This window comes from Fringilla coelebs, assembly GCF_963513975.1.
Source record: "Fringilla coelebs genome assembly, chromosome: 9".
In the NCBI taxonomy this organism is placed as follows: domain Eukaryota; kingdom Metazoa; phylum Chordata; class Aves; order Passeriformes; family Fringillidae; genus Fringilla; species Fringilla coelebs.
This window is the reverse complement of record NC_140067.1, coordinates 21,638,503-21,656,164: the sequence shown is the minus strand read 5'-3', so window position 1 is coordinate 21,656,164 and position 17,662 is coordinate 21,638,503. Positions and strand designations below refer to the sequence as shown.

The 17,662-nt window shown below is 38.2% G+C and overlaps 1 protein-coding gene across 2 annotated transcripts in view; it reads left to right on the top strand.

Annotated features, from left to right (window-relative positions):
- The window catches only part of NR5A2 (nuclear receptor subfamily 5 group A member 2), a gene marked incomplete at both ends in the record, with an annotated part of 83,115 nt that extends 72,795 nt beyond the window's left edge, over window positions 1-10,320 (top strand). For both annotated transcript variants that reach the window (XM_084211085.1, XM_084211084.1), the window contains one exon: window positions 10,073-10,320. In XM_084211085.1, the coding sequence (XP_084067211.1) occupies window positions 10,073-10,320 (248 nt within the window). The remainder of the gene's footprint in view (window positions 1-10,072) is intronic.
- Between the last annotated feature and the right edge of the window lie 7,342 nt (window positions 10,321-17,662).

Below are 17,662 nucleotides of genomic sequence, written 5' to 3'. Positions count from 1 at the left end.
TGTGGGTTTTTTTGTCAGTGCTAGTTTGACAGGGGATTGAAATAGCACCAGCTTCAGTGTACAATCGATGTCTTGTGAGCCATCTTCAGGTACATTTACATAGAAAATAACTGTAACTGCCTAAAGTAGAGTCCACCTCTTAAGAATAGTAGAATTCAAGTGTTTGGATAACAGGCATCATGTATTTGTTGCTAATTACTTAGCAAATAAATGAAAGCATTTCATTTTATGTTATCTCAGCACAATTATAAAAGATAATAATTCTGTTACTCCCACTTCCCGTATCTTACAAGGTAGAGGTGATTGTCTTCTTCATGTTCTTTCTAAACTAGAATCAACTTCCACTGATGCAACTTGGTTCAGTGAAAAAAAACCTCAAAGTGTTAGTGCAAATATTGGCACACAGAACTAGCAAAACCATGTCTTGAAAAGTCTCAGAAGAGCGTAAAAAGAGGTTTTTGAAATCAATGACTAAAAGACAGTTAGTTCTAACACTAAGCCTTGTCTGAAAATAGTGCAAGAGGCTTAAAACTCTGAATTATTGGTCAATTATGCTGACAGAAAATCATAGCAGAGCGCAGTACCTCTTAGATTGGCACATCACTAAAACACCTTTGCTTAATTCTCCTTCTCTCAATGAGAATATATTATAATAATTTTTGCTCCTGTGGGAATTTAGATTTAACAAAAGAATAAAGCCAAACAATATTCTCCCAGTAATAAAAATCTGGTATGAAATTCAATCATTATCTGGAAAGTACTATTATGATATAATCCAAACTGGCTGGTCTAATATTTTTAACCAAGTTGAAAAAGTTTGAAATATAATAATTAAATGCAAATACAGTTCTGATCCCAAAGACCAGAAGAATGCCTTTAAGCTAGTATTTATAACAAGAGCTATTCGACTGAGCTCTCTTGTAAATTTTATCATACCTGAGGCAGTTTTCCTCAGTCGATTAGCTGGAAAGCTGAATATATCCTGAGGCAAACCAGACATCTAGTACAGGCTAAATTCAACTACTGGAGCTTAAATTTGGCTTAATATATCCCCACTTGGATCTGCCTGTTTAATTCTCTTTCATATGATAACATTGGTTTATTCATAGTCTGGACTTGCCACCTGAACAAACTGTACCTCATATCTTATTCTAATGGAATAGGAAAACTTTGCAAAAACCACAAAAGTTCCTGACTGAAAATCAAATGCAAATTTGGGATTAAAAACTGTTTTGTGAAGTGACTACAAGATTAGTACAGAGAGATTTTTCCCCTAAGGAGTACTGCTTTTTATGATCATGCATTTTTTATAATCTGCAGAGACAGATGGGCTTTATAAAAGGATAGAGCCTGATACTCAAAAGGGTTTCAGTGGCAGCTGCATTTCTGTGTTTTAACCTCAGTAGAAATTTATATCCCATATTTTTCCAGAAAATATTTATATTTCTTCTTTTTGGACTATATCACCCTTTGGTCAACTTCCAGTGGCAGCAGTATAAATACCTTCAAGATTAATCTGTTCCATTATTCTTACTTCAAAAGGTACTTGAGTAGCAAGAGAGGGATAGAAAGGGAAAGGACAGATAATGCGCAAGCTTCTCATGAGACCAATAAAGGCAAACATTCAGAAAAGTTACAAATGTCTAGGCAAAAGCAGAGCAAAATTTTTCTAGGTAAAAGCAAATCTCTCAAAAATTTTCATTCCTTGTTTTCTAAATATTCAGCTTCTTCTCACCTAAATAATAGATTGGTTTTTGCTCTTCTTAAAACTATACCACACTATTATTGCAATTTGCATATAACACCCTTTCTGCCTCAGTTCGTAACTTCAAGGACTTTGTATGATGTCCTATCATCATTCCCAGGAACTTCATAAATATTTATGACATCTTAAACTATTCACACCCTACAAATTGCAGGCATTGACAGATAATTCCCTTAAAACACCAACAACTCTGTGTGCTATTGAAGATTAAAATGATGTTGCAGAAATTAACTGGGGAAACTCTTTGGTTCCCCAATTTCCTACTTAGTCTCATTTTTTAGCTTATCGGAAGCCTATTTTTGCCTTTATAAAATTTGATACTGTGATACTACTGCTCTGGCAGATTTGCCTGCATGTAAGCATATATATTTTTGTATGTATATATATATATGTATATATATAAAGCTTGGTGATAGGAGGACAATTAGCACAGTAGTTTTGTTACCAATGCTCATTCTAACTAAATATTCAAAGACAAAAATTTATTGCCCAAACATATATTATGATCGTGGGATGAGGTGAGGAATTCAGAAAAAGATTAAGTTTCAATTTACTTTCTTTCTCAGTTTATCTGCAAGACCTTCACTAAATCATTTCTGCCCTACTTTACCAATGTGTGCTCACATACAAATATGACCATGCCTCCACAAGACAGTGGTTACAGATTTTTTTTTTCCTAGAAAAGAGAGATTTAGATTGAGAAATTTTATCTAGAATTGATCTGTCATTTACCTTAAGTGGTCACTAGATCAAGCCCACAAACAAGCCTAGAAGCAGGAACCAGAAAGCCACATCAGCCCAGACAGGTTCCCTTTCCACCAGCCTACAAAGGCAGGCTGTAAATTTGGGCTTAACCACATTGGGTTAATTTTTCCAATGCACCAGCAGAGCTTCAACCTGAAGACTGAAGCACACTTTCACTGAGAACAGCCTGTAGCAAGCAATAGCAAAGACCACCCATTGGTATGGGGAGAGACTCCAGTTGTTTGGGGAATTTCCTTGAAGACACAACACAGCAACTGCTCTCCAAATTCCTGTTCCTCTGTCATATCTTCAAAGAAAGCAGCAGCTACTCTTTTATATGGAACATAACACTATCAGTCAATGCTTAAGCATGGACTAAAATACCTACAGAATAAACCTTTGGGCCATGGATGGGCTGCCCTCAGTCCCAGATGAGCAAGAGACAAGAAATGTTTCACTGCTGACCCACAGGGCATGAGCCAGGCTGGGACTTCAGCAGGCGCAGAACTGCTGGCAGGGAGGGAGCTTTAGAAAGTGAAAGAAAGTGAGGTGGTAGTGGAGTTTAAGCATGGCAAAGCTGAAATGCCAGCAGCAGAACCACTGCTTGGGGCTGTGGTCTGTCCCCACATCTCCCGGGCTGAGGAATAGTTTCATCCCCACAGACTCCCCATACCCCTGCATGTGTGGATCTACCACTCTTGGCTTTGTGGCTGTACCTGGATATATTTTTCCTTCCCAAGCTGCATAAATGCTGGACTTTGTATTTAAGGGTGTAGCTGGCTGTGGAATTTGGGACAGGATCTGTGAGCAACTCTTCCATCAGAGGCCTGGCAGGATCTTGTTTTATTGCGTTTCAATGGCCACGGTATCACGTATGCTTCATGTGCAAGTAATAAGGATGTTGGTTCCTGGGGTGTCAGGACAAGAAGTGAGTGGAGATTTTGTTTGTTTAACTTCCAAGAGAGTAAATGTAGCCTGAGCTGCTGAAAGTCAAGCTGTTTTATTTTCCTGAGTGATGACTCAGTAATTACACCAGTCATAAAGATTCAAGAAATCAAATAAGCTTTGCCCTTTGTCTTTACTAGTACTGTAAGAAAAGAAACAACTGAAATGTAGTAACCTACTTCCACAGTCGCACAAGGAGAGGAATCCACCTTTTTTCCCCATGTCTCTCTTCCCGTTGCAGAGCTAACAGTGCCAAAAGCAATTATAAAATTACTCACAAAATCAATAAGCATGGTTTTTAACAGACATCAGGAGCTTCTCAGTAAGAATCCATCATTTTACAATCTTTTTAGAACAGAATAATAGGCTTCAATATTTTAAATAGCTTTAGAAAGAAGCCTACCACTATAAAGCAATATGAAACTGTTTTAGTTGAGTCTACGTTCTTCTGAAAGAAACCAGAAGTCCATCAAGATTGAAAACTGAGGGAGTGAAATAGGATCCAGACGAGGAATTGCAGCTTGTTCTCCTAAGTATCTTTTTCTCACTTTAAGAATATATACAGTCTTGCCCCATACTTGGGCAAGAATGAAACATTGTGCTATAGAAGAATTTAATTAAGATTTTCAAAGCAAATGTGCCCTTTATCAGATGTTACGTTCAACTGAAAATAAAAATTACTTTATGACCCTAATAAATAGATCAACTGTTGCACTGTTACAGACAGCTTAGCCACTGCCAAAAAAGAATCCTAAAGACAGGAAAAGTTTTCTACACATTTAGTTTGGACTTGGGAGTCTTAAGAAAAGTGCTCTTTGTTCTTAGAGTGTAGAGGTTTTTCAAGGTTTGGAAAGTGCTAAATATATGCAGCTTATCACTGATTAAAAAACATCTATCAAGAATTGTTTCCCATGACTTCTAAGTGAATAATATTCAGCACAGTCCTGCTGTAATAAAATTGAGGGGAATTTTGTAGTAAGGAGCTTATCTTTACCATAAATCTTCCTTCATTATAGCATTTTGTCTGTCAAGAAGGCTTAGCTATAGAATGGCATGCATCTGCCTTCATGACAGATGTGCTATATGGAACTGCTGCTGTTGCCCTTAGTTTCAGTGAAGGAGAATTGTGGGTAATTTTCAGAGACTGGCACTTTATCAACCATTAGTACACTTGCCTTCAAAAAAATTTTTACCACATGTCAAAAATCTACCTATGTTTTAAGTCCTATAATGCACAGATTTTGCAGGGCTAGCAGAAAGTAGGAAAAAGTAGTACAAAACTGTTCAAATAGAGGAAGGTTTGGCAACATCACCTCAGTCCTGGTTAATTCCCCTTCTTTGAACTATTTTGGGGTAAAAATCTTCATCAGAACTAACATGTTCCATCCTCAAGCTCAAATGACCTCACACAAAAGGCCCTGATGAGAGCCCCAGCCATGTGAGGAGGCACGTTGTCACTTTCCCTGATAAAACAGAATACTTCTAGGCAGAGGCAAGGCTGCTTCTCATGCTGTGCAGCATGGCTGGAAAGAACCAAGCAAACCTCTCAGAGGGCAAGCCTAAAGGCCATCCTAGCCAAAACCAGCCTCAGCAGAGTTTGGAAGATGTAAAAGTTTATCAATGAGCTAATCAGTCGTTCCAAAGAGCTGCTAAGTGTTAGAGGCATTGGGTTTCAATAAAGTCCTTAAATGATGGGGTTCATCAGACCCCTGGGGTGAGGAAGCTCAGGCCAGGGCTGGTAACAAGCCCTAGTGCCCAGAGTATCTATGAGGCTGGAAGCAGCCTTGTGAAAAGGAGAAAACCTCTTTCCCATAAAGAGGCCCAAAATCTTATTTTGTCCTTGCAATGGTGCAAAATGCAAAGAGGCAGATGAACTGTGTTCACACCTCTTCATTGCTTCATGTAGAAACAGCATAGAATAAAAGACACGAGCAGTAAAGTTTAACCAGCTTTCTCTGGGAAATATTTAGTGCTCCCAAGGAGTTACTATTTTTCAAAGTTAAATCTCTCATTCTGTTTCATTTTTCTTTTCAAAATTCCCAGACCAAAGGAAACTCTCTATAGATTAGTACACCCCCAAATTTTCAGTATTTCACGTTTGGAACATGAGAGGGAGAAAATCTCTCTGAAACCTAAATATTTTTTCCCCTCTAAAGACCAGACCCATTTTGGGGGAAAATATGCAAAAATGTTCTCCTTGGGCTGAATGTTGTATGCAGTTTCAGCTTAACGCACGGTTTTATGGCAGATGTGGAAAATAATCAAAATGGGGGGATATCTGGGAATACTGGCAGATCTTCACTGTGACTGCAGAGCAGATCCTGACACACTATAATACTGTTTTTGTCTTAATCGTCAAAAGTAAGCTATAGAGAACAAAAATTCTTTGTTTGACAGAAAAGCAATTGCTATTTCTTGTAAAACATATAATATATTCCAGAAGACCTAAGGGTTTACTTTTCAATAAGGCTAGAAAAAGATGCGCGCCCCACTGTGAGCTCACAGTAAGGCTGTTTCATGTAAAAAGTTGGTAATTAGTCCCTGAGTGAATAAAGTAGAAGAGCTAAGAGACTGATACTTACTGTAGCAGCACAAAACACTTTTTCTAGCTGCTAGGATTTAAAGGGTGTGTGGGTGGGAGGGGGGGACCTACTCCTACTCATTTAATTTACAAGCATCTAAACTTCAGAAAATTATTTCTTTCATTAAGCTTAAACATGTGTACTTTAAATTGTTACTAACCAATGTAAAGATCGATAAGAGACATTCTAGATTAAAAAAAAATAACAGGAAAGAGGAATTACGTGAAAGCATAAGGGATGTCATGCTGTACACATCAGTAGCAGATTTCATGCTCATTGTACACGACTGCCTTCAGCAGCTACACCAGCATTGCTTGGTGTCTCACAAGTTAACTCCTTAGCAGTCAAAGGGAATACTTGTAAAACTAAATCTGTTTAGCCAGAGGTCCATAATAAATATCGAGCACAAAACCAAACTCAAACCACAGGAAAACCATCTACTTAAACCCCAAATTTATTATTTAATCTCATTTGTACAACACTAAGTACCACCAGTGAAAATGCTACCATTTCTTGTTCTACTTGCATACTTGAAGGTGCTGCAAATAACTTAATATTCACATGTTTTCCTTTGTTATTACTTATCTTAACCAGAGCTACAGTTAATGATCTCTCATAAAAAAAAACCCCACAGAGTTTTTACTGCAATTATATATTGTCAAAAATAGGTTTGCTGATCCCATAAGTATCCCAGGAGAGCCTGAGAGGAGATGACAGTGGTGTTTTACACAGTGCTCTCAGCACATATCCTTTGACTTCTCTCTGTTCAGATTGTCTCATTTGCTTTACTGCAACATTCACTGTTAATGTATATGACATAAGAACACATATCAAAAGCCACATGCAGAGATCTTGGTCACTTCACAGAGACTCACCCCACATCAGGTTGCCTCTGCGTCCCTACTATTGTAATTGCAGTCCTGAAGAGATCTACACACAAATGAATTATGTAGTGATGTCCTAAATAGTGATTACTTGGACTGTGCCTGATTCAGTATAGAAAGTCAGGAAAATCTACATATTTCCACTGGTTAACTAATAACATCTTGTTTACAAGCACTGAGCCTTCACCACAAATAGCAAGAACTTGTTAGAGGAACAACATTAAAAGTATTTCCCCAGGCTGAATATGGCACAGGAGCCCAGAACTACTTTTTCTTCACTGTTAGTATCAATTGGACTTGTTTCTACATCTCGGCTGCAGTGCTTATATTGCCACATGTAAGTATTGAAGGAACTGTCCCAAGATAAGGAAAGAAAACAACACAGACCTTCCCCTGCAGTTCTGCAATGCCCATGGGACTCCCTGAGGCAACAGAGCTGACAGAGGTACAGGAGCACCTCACACTGCACCCGTGCACTCACTGCCAAAAACCACTGATCCTGGGTAATATATAATACATAAAATATTATGCCTCCTCTTATATTGGAGGCATGGCATCAATACAGCTAAAACCAGAAGAATATATGGCTCAAAGACGCGTATTAAATTTACCACTTTTGTAGAAAAATATTAAAAGTTTGCAGTTCTCTGATTTTGTTTCTTCTTTCTCTCTGTAAAAGTTTATCTTGTGATTTTTCAATAAAGATATATTCCACGCAATAACATTTAAACAGGGGGTAAAAATAATAATGAACCTGGTTTTCCAAGAAGCCAGCACAATCTCATACACAGTACGGCTCAAAATAGACAGAGAGTAACAGAAAGATGCCCTTTGAATTTAAAGGGGGTTGAATCAGATAACAGTTTGTAAAACTTCCTGACTTTTAAAGTTATTTTTACAGAGGAAAAAAGTTCCAAATACTGATTCTGAAATCATCATACATTTTACCTTGCTGTTTAACAGTTTAATCTCCAGCATAGTCCCTGTTTTCTGTGGGAGTTTTTTATGTTCTAGTAATTCATTCATGATTATATTTTGCATCTGAAACAACCTATTTAAGCTAATTGTGATAAGTGATACTGCTTCTTTTTTAGCTTTATAAAAATATGCTTAGAACACCCAATTTTTAAACCAGGTTACACTAGCTACAAAATACCTTGGGAGTTTTCTGTAGGTACATAAAATAATAGCTATATTTTATATGAGAAAATGTCCAGTGTAGTACAGGAAAACATGATTATCCAAAGATCTCCAGAGACACTGGCAAAAAGACTTTGGATAAATGAGTTTGAATAGCTAAGGGACCAGGCATAGCAGCTTTGAAGTTTCCAGTCCTCTTCACTTGGGATAATGTAAAGTTCAGATGATTCTTGTTGGACAGCCATCACAATTTCAGTATTACTGGCAAGTTCCTTAATTCAGCTAGCAAAATTCTGGTGGATGTTATGTCCCCAGTTCCCAAACAAGCAGCACAAATCCAGGAGTCACTCGCTTCATTTCCACAGTGAAACTGGGACAGGAAAGAGGCAGGCAATAACAACCCCAGCAGGAAACACTGGCCCCGGTTCATGCAAGAGGGAATCCAGTGTGCAGCTGGCAGCCAGCACATTCCAGAGGGGCTCCTGCTCAAAGCCTGGAACTTGGCTCTGGAGCTGTGCATGCTGCCACTGGCTGCCACCAGGACCCTTGGCATCTTTCCTATTCTCTTGTTCTAAAGACAATGTTTGCCTCCTCCAACCATTTCCCTCATGTTCCAGCACAAAGTTATGTGCAGAAACCAGTATTTGCTCCATTTGAAGCACTTCTAGGAAAAGCTTCAGTGAGACCAAATGTACACAGCCTCCCAGGCTCCTGATGGAGCGGGTGACCAACGTGTGTTCCTGTTTTGCAAAGGAAAACACTCATTTCCCCACAGTCAGAGGCTGGCATTTACAATGAACCAAATTCTGCAAAATGCTCCATCTTCTGGGCTCCAAAAATATCCACAGATGAACAGATTTGTCTTTATGCAAAGTGAATAAGCAGCATAGTTGTGCCCAGTAGCACCATGCTTTAACCTTACAAGAAAGTGCTACAGTACTCTACTGATGGTAAAAATGATCAAACACAACCAAAACAAGCTCTCCCAGCAAGTGCTCTCTAATCAGCTCCCTCTTCCTGCATTAGAGCAGCACTCTAATTTGCAAGCTTTAGAATAACTTCTGCATTCACCAGACATGTTAAAAGACAATTTCATCTGAGTGGTTTTTACACAGGGGAGCAAACAATGAGAAGATAATATACTGGCATTTATCTCTGACCAGAATTTCCAGAGCTTGAACTTGCTGTAGAGGAACAGAAGATAATCAAATAGAGGTAGAGTGAACAAACTGTACCTGCCGTGCTGATGTAAATGCCGCGTTGTCCAATACCAGAAAAAAAAAAAAATCTGTGTTGGATTTCAGAAACCATATGCAGGTTAAAGGGCACCATTCTTATCTAGTATTCTACCCAAAGGACAATGATTTCATTTTATAAAGATCATTAGTCAGTGAAATATATTTTTTAGAGAGTTTCTAGTAGGGAATATTATTTTGGCAGTCACTGGAGTGTACCAGATGGTTCATTAACATAGGCTAGACAAGTCAAAGGCTTTCAGAATCATTTTGAAAATGTCAAACAGAAACAAGAGCACTGTCACTTTTTATTAGAATTAACTACATCATACCCTGGACACAGATTTCACCTTGGGTCAGAAAAATTAATACAGAATTATATGAATTGTGTAACATAGTAGGTTAAAGATAGGGCTTCCTCTTGGGACTCATTTGCTAGCAATATATTATGGTCTTCTACTTTAGGAATCCTCAACCTTTCTTTTTGTTAGCTATGAAAAGAGCTGACCTTGCTCAGACTCCATTGGTGTCTAATTGATTTGAGGTATATGCAGAATTTCAACAAGACACTCCACTAAAGCTCTTTTGTGATCATTTTCCCAGGAAAGTTGGCAAAAGAGTTCACTGAATATTCAGCAGCTTGTAAAGTATGCTTTTGTCAGGAGGCAAAAAAATACATCAATTTAGTGAAACACTGACTTCATAAACAGGAATTAAAATGCAACTGAATTGTTACCTGGGATTTTTTTACTTTTTTTTTTTTTTATTATCATTCAGATGTCAAAAATCTCGAGAACTTCCAGCTTGTGGAAGGTGTTCAGGAACAAGTGAATGCTGCTCTGCTGGACTACACCATGTGTAATTACCCACAGCAAACAGACAAATTTGGGCAGCTTCTCCTGCGACTACCAGAAATCCGGGCCATCAGTATGCAGGCCGAAGAATACCTCTATTACAAACACCTGAACGGGGATGTGCCGTGTAATAACCTTCTCATTGAGATGCTGCATGCAAAGAGAGCATAAATTATACCCATTACAGCTTCTGCTTTCAAGGAAAAGAAATTATTCTGAACTGCTCCAAGCAACACTAATTAAAACATGGTTTTAAGACTTTGAAAAATGGTGTAATAATCAAATACTAATAGTAAATAAGTGATGTATCAGGGTATTTGTATTGCAAACTGTGAATCATATGCTACACATCCCCAAAGGAATCTATATAGGACTTTATACTGGAGTGAACTTACCAAGCGGATACCATCACCAATGTCAACAAGAAAAAGGACAGAATGATTGTTGTATATTTAACTCTGCTGATTGCCAACATGAAGAAACCTAAGTGGAAAAAAAGAAACTGATCTGTATTACTGAGCTAAGATGGTGGGGAATTTGAGTGCACTAAATTCCTTCACTGCATAGAAGGACTCGTAAAACAGTTACAACAGATGCAAAACTGCATCTACAGCATCTTCTGTCATCCTTACAGGGACCCAACACTTCTTCTGTGCTAAATGATGTGGCATCCATTGAACAAGCTGTAAGAGAGAGCTGGCCTAGGCCACGTGCTGTGGGCTGTGGCCACCAAACCCTCCAAGGCTGGGCCTGCCTGTCGAGCCTGCAAACCGCTCCTAGGAAGCGTCTGGGATCCAGTTAGCTTGGCATACTTAACTGCGTTCTGAAGTTTGTTTTGTCCGTGTTCATGTTGCTCTACCAGGCAGTATCCCTCTTCTACTGCTCTTATCAGACAGCTGTTAAGCTATCTGATAAAATAAATTAGCCAATTCAACTGCATACTCAACCAGCTGCTAACAGATATTATACTATATTTTCATGGCTGTTTCCAAATAAAGAAAATAGAGATATTTCAGCCATCCCAAACAACAATTTCTTTGACAAGAAAACAGAAATTAGAACAAAAAATACTGGTGTTAAAAAACTAAAAATAAATTTAAAAAATAATTTTGTGATAAAAGAAGTGACAAGGGAATTGTACAACTGGATGATGCCAGGGAGTTTATTAAGAAATTATCTTTAAAATTGCCAGTAATTTGGAAACTACATTTCAACTCAAACATCCAATATCTAATGAAACTTCCTGTTTTCAAAGTTAGGTAATATACCTATTTTACGCAAAGAAAGAAGAGTGATACTGCTGTGTCTATGTAGGCCAAAGTCTGCTGCAGAACAAATATTAGAAAAGAACAAACACTTCTCTCTCTGTCCAAATGAAGATATCAGTATTAACATGTAGTGCCACATTTATAAGTCTTGCCTTATTTCATTACCCTTAAAGGTAACTGCACAGGTGTACATCAACATACATTTCAAAATAAAGTATTAATCTCTAGCATTAACAAAAACATAGTGTTTACATTCTTTAGGTCCTGTGGGGAAAAACTGTGATAAAATTGCAGAGCAGTGATTTCCTTATTATTTCTTTTAAATTGGTAATTATTTTACCACTACTTAATTACTGTATGTCGTGAGACACTAAAATCAATAGGGGTATTTCATTTTTACTTTAATTTTTGAGATTATTGGCTGCACAATCACTTGTAGAAACTGTATAAAATCCTAATGCTTTAATTTTTTTTCATGAAGATTGCTGGCTTTTGAATAGTTTATTTATATTGTATATGATAGTTTTCACTGTAGACAATTATGATGCTAATTTATTGTTCTTCGGTTTCATCTTTATATAAGATATAGCCAGAATGAAGAAGCCAAATATATGTGTTTACTGTAGCATGTCTTCAAGTTAGTGGAACATAGTTCAGGGACACAGAAGGGTCTTTACAAATTAAAATCATTCACTTGATTAAATGTCTGTAAATCTTCATAATCCTAAATGTAGTTTATTTAAATCTATTGTAAATTATGTGAGTTGTAACTTTTTCTGTTTCATGTGAACTTGAAAAGGTGCATTTCTCTCACTTTTGTCCAACCATTCATACATTGTATACCAAAGACATCAGTAATTACATCTGCATTAGTACGAAGCACACTATTTAACTGCCTGTATTAATCAGCTCTAATGTTCTGTCCATGCATAGGGTACCAACACAGCAAAGCCAAGTGTCTGCAACTCCTACATGCCTGTCTTGTACCACAGCACACACACACTGTCCTACAGACCTCGAGCAAACCGAGCACAGCCCCTCAGCATCCCCCAGGGCAGACAGAAGCATTATTTAAATACCAGCGCTCTCCCTCAAACAAACCAAATTAACAGTTAAGATTGATGTGGCTGTGAAATACACGAACAAGATACGTGTGGTCATTCTTTCCTTTCAGAAAGAAAAGCAAAGCATTAATTCAAGTGTTTGCATTCTGTATTTTCTCTTTTTTTTTTCCTGTTGAAATGCTACAGTGAACTTCACTGAATATTAAGGGAAAAGCTGAAAAAATATTGCTAAATATTCATAGCACCATTATCCATATACAGGACAGAAGAATTAAAATAAGAATGTAGAAGAAAGGAACAGTTTAGGTTCATGAAAATGCTTTCAGATAATGGAACATATATTTGCCCACATCTGGGGTTCCAAGAACCCCATCGTATTGCCCGAAGTACACGAACAAAACGAAACAAAACAAACCGCAAAAAGAACCCGCTCACGTTAATTGTTAACTACTTTGTAACCAAGCATTTTCTTCTGACTGCCTTACTGATTACAGGATATATTAGTAAAAGCAGACTAAAATTCAAAAGGTTTAGCTTTGGCTGGTTTATTATAGTTGTTCTGTGTTTGTAAACAGACAATCTGTAAAGTCTGATTATTTGTATTACAGATGTTCTGCAGCTGCCTTGGATTTAAATCCATGCAACTCTTAGAATGTGCAGTGAGTTACTTGTTGAAGTTGAAGTTCTCTTACTGTATCAGTGAAATACATATTGTCATGTCAGTTCTTGCCAAGTTTCTCATCACCAATGGAATTATTTTTTTCAGTATTTCAATAAATATTGATATGCCCGTGCTGATTACTTTATAATTGTCTTTTTAATACCATCATTCCACTGAAATGAAGCATCAGTCAAAAATCAGTTACTCAGAAGAGGAGAGTAAAATGCAGGAGAAATATGAGCACCAAAGAGAATTTGATACAAGTGGAAGACACAAGTGTAGAGAACAGCACCTTCAAAAGCTCAGACAGCAATGGTGACACTGCCTAGGCTGAAGCCAAGTAAATACAGCTAAAACAGTTTAGAAAAACTGAATCTCTAACCAGAAAGAAATTTATTGCTTAATACTTTCAAATTAATACCTTTGATTTCATACTGCACACATAATTTTCACTTTACATGTATCCACAAAGAGTTAAGCAGCTGAAGCATCAGGGAGGGAAAATGACAGAACAAAAGAAAATCAGGTAACAGGATCCAGCAGAGCTCAGGATAACCTCTCAGCAATGTAAATACATGGCAGGGCCAGGGGCAAACCCACAGCTTCCAACACAACTGCCAGTGCAGGCTGCCAAGGAGACAGATGTTACTGCTACTAGAGGAAAATATTTTCCTAAAGTTGCCCTCTGGCTCATTTGACTGCTGTTCTGAGAGCAGGAGGTGAAGTGGTCCAAGAGACCTTGTCAGCTGTACCCTACTGTTTTGAGACCCAGTCCAGTGCTTCCCCTGAACTGTCTGGTAGTTGAAACAGGGCTGCTCTCTCAGGTCCCAAATGTTAATGCTTCAAGGGAAAAAACAGGGCTATAATTAGGTATTTACAAATCCTGCACTTGAATGAAACAAAGCTGGTTTAGTGTTGAAATAAAAGCAGAGTAAAACACAGAGGATTTGGTGGCTTATAATGAGGAAGGATTATTTTAACTTTTAGGAATCATAACAGAAACACATGGTTTTGCAGAGACCCAGGGGAGATTTCAGGGTTGATATATTTTAGATAGTTTTCCTTACAAGAGATATTTTGGTGAGATATATTTAGTATACACACTACATGTTTAAAGTATGAGGGGATTTATTTTTAACTGAGTTTGACACTGCTTCTGGAACAATCTGCTGTATGTTTTTATTGGAAACATGGAAAGAGTGAGTTCAATGTAACACAGGTCAAGCCAGTACAATACTTGGTGATCTTGACAATTTCCTGGAATACTGAATAACACTCTATTAACCCCTACATTGAAGTCCATAGTCTAAATACATCACAAGAGTTCTAACAATATTTTTATCTTCTCTGACAGAACTGCTGCTTTTTTCCAGGGAAATTCCATATAGTTGCATCTGTAGGAATTTGGAATGCCAAACAGCATTAAACTAACTAGCAAACCAAGAAAGTTGCAGATAAACTTTTAGGGGCAGATCCTAGAGCTGTATTACACTATGATACTGGCATGAGCCCAAATACTTCTGTGACAGTCAAGCAAATTCAGTTGCACTTGAGTAGAAAAAATATTCATTTTCTAAGGGCAACTTGTCAACAAAAAAAAATTTTCCTTAATGATAAGGGTAAAAGGGGACCTGACCCTCAGATGGAGTACACAGCTGATGCCTACTCTGATGCCAGTGGATCTCAGCTGAAGACAGCAGCACTAGAAGCTACTTGATAGATACAGTCTGGTCTGGCACACATTGGTGGGACAAGATGTAGATTCTCTGCATCAAACACACTTTGCAAACCTTTGGGTTTGCTCCAATACATAACAAAATTCTCTCTATTTTACTGACAGTTTTGAAATCTGGTATGCAAGCTTGGACTTCCAACAATAGATGAGTTTTCACCATTGCCTCAGGAAGGCTCTGACCCATTTCCATTTTACTGTAACTTCTCTAAGTCCTAAGTTAACTGCTGTAAACCTGTGAATATCCTGTGCGTGCCCCAGGGGATAATTCAGACTTGAGGTAAAGCAAGGTGGTGGAGCATGAGCTCCTGAAGCTGTTTGTATTCAGGGAGGCCTAGACCACTGCTGCCCTGCCTCAGCAAGGACGGCAGGGTTTACCATTAGTTGCTAATAAAACAGAGGCCAAAACAAACAGCACTTGAATCAAAATTGTGTCTATTGACATCCTGCCCTCCCTGTGTTCAGGATCAGGGTGTAAATGGGTGAAATGCCTCTCAGGCTGAGATGCAGCATGCCAGAATGCTTCTAGTAACACTGATTGCTTATCATGCTGCTGCACACCAGAACCCTCACCGAGCAAGAGCCTCTGTGTGCAGTGTTCATGTCAATCACCCTGCCACTGATGCTGCTGAACATTTGCTGGATACCACCAATCCAGGCTGTCAGTTGCAATTATCCAGCAAAACAGGGACTCTGCAGCAGAGGGAATAAAGCCTGTTTGTGGGAAGGACCCCAAACAAGCTGCTGTTTGTACAACAGAAAATGCTGACGGCCATTCAGTAGCTGCTGGCATGCCTATAGACGTGTGCACACCCCCCATGCCACCTCTGGGAATTCCTAAAGCATGCTCAAACATCCAGTACTTCTGTTCCTATATCAGATATTTTATGAGGGAGCTCCCTGAGGGACATTGAGTTTCAGTCATACGCACAGCTCAACCTGTTCCGCAGCGCTGTCCTCCCACTCATATAAGCAGAAGAGTGCTGGTGCAGAATAGCAGAGAAGTGAGGCAGGCATTTCAAATCAATACCCTGGTGTTTATACCTTGCACTACATCACAACTGCTGTCCTGCTCTTTACAACTTGATCTTGATCAACATGTATCAAAGAAGGGAAGTTCTGCAAAGAGCTCTGCTTCGTGTACCAAGGCAGCACGCTACAACTGTACATTAAGAGAAGGCCTGTAGGACTGCCTGTGCTTGAACTCAACAGTAAAAAATACAGAGTATTGTAAATGTCTATTATGCTCAGTCCATAAACTATAGTAGAGAGCAAAAGAGATAATGGGGGAGGAATAGCTCCAAAAGTAAAATAAAAAAGGAAGCACCTAGACATGGAGGAGACAAGGATATTTATGTTTCATAAATATTTAAGATTTATTCACTTTTAATCTAAAAGAAAAAAATTAAATAAAATATGCTGGATTATTTTAATTGCTTTGAAGTATTAACAAGGCCTGAATAAATTATCATGTATATATTTTAGGGACCTGCCACAGTAAGCCACATTTGTTTTAATTTTCATTTAATAAACTTTGTTTTATTTTTCATTGTATATAAATTTCAGATAAAAAACATGACATGGAATAATTGATTGAATTTTTTTAATCTGTTCATTCAGCTCATGCTGTGACAACAGAAGCTTATTATTGGAGTATGCTTTTATTTAGCATCAAACATTCAGCTGCCTAACAAACTGTGTCAAATTGTTTTTTCAATTCACAAATGCAGCTGAAGTATTCCACAGCAATGTTCTACTCTTACTAAGACCACTTTCCTATGAGTACCACAATACCTGGATTTGCAGTTGCAGCCTCCCCCCAAGTCCTGCATGCTTTTGCATACAGAACCTCAGATACTGAAGCTCAGTGGTGCTGAACCCGAGAAGGTGGAGCTGGGACACACCTCACAGTTTTTGTTTCTTTCTTTGTGTCAGTGTCCCTCCTCTGCTCACTTGTGTTATTGAACACCCAGCTGATCTCCACATCCTCCCAGTGAGAGCCCCTCACTAGGACCCTTCTGCTCTTCAGGGGATCCTTCTGTTGTGTTTCCACTCCTTTTGTACCACTCAAGTTCCCTCCGCCACATTTCTACTTTAATTTTCCTTTTCTTTGTATCAAAACCAAAACTCATAAGTAAACTTTACCAACAGATCAGGATTTTCAGGAGAGTTTTATATGTGTCAAGGAGAGGGAAAAGTCAAGGACATAATATTGTCTACATGTCTGAAGCAGCAAAGTGACCACCAATGTCAAAACAGGAAAGCAACTGCTGGGCCTGGTCACACCAACGTGAAGAAGTTCCAGCCAAAAGTAAGACAAGGTCACCAATCAGCCCTCTGTGTCTTGGCTTACAATGACCAGTTACACAGACCTAAACAACCTACAGTCCTTACCAAACATTGTTTTCAGAGAGGAAAGAGGAAACATCCCAGAATTTCAGTTAAAGAATTGCAGAGAAATATTAATAGACAAATCTAAACAGACCAGTGGCATCTAGGCTAGGAATAAACTATTTGAAGACAACCCTTTTATCACTAAAAACATGCTTAGCAATATGCAACATAACCAAAAAAATAGCCATTGACAAAAAGAGAAAAGGGAACCAAATTTTGCTTTTTTGTTGGGTTTTTTTTTTTTTTTTTATTATTATTTGGGGGTTTTTTGTTTTGGATTTTTTTTAATTATTATTTTGTTGGGGGGGGGGGGTTAATTATTATTTATCACATTTTGACCCAACTTTGCCCCTTGGGCATCTGGCAGAGGAAAAAGAAAATTAAAAATAACTAC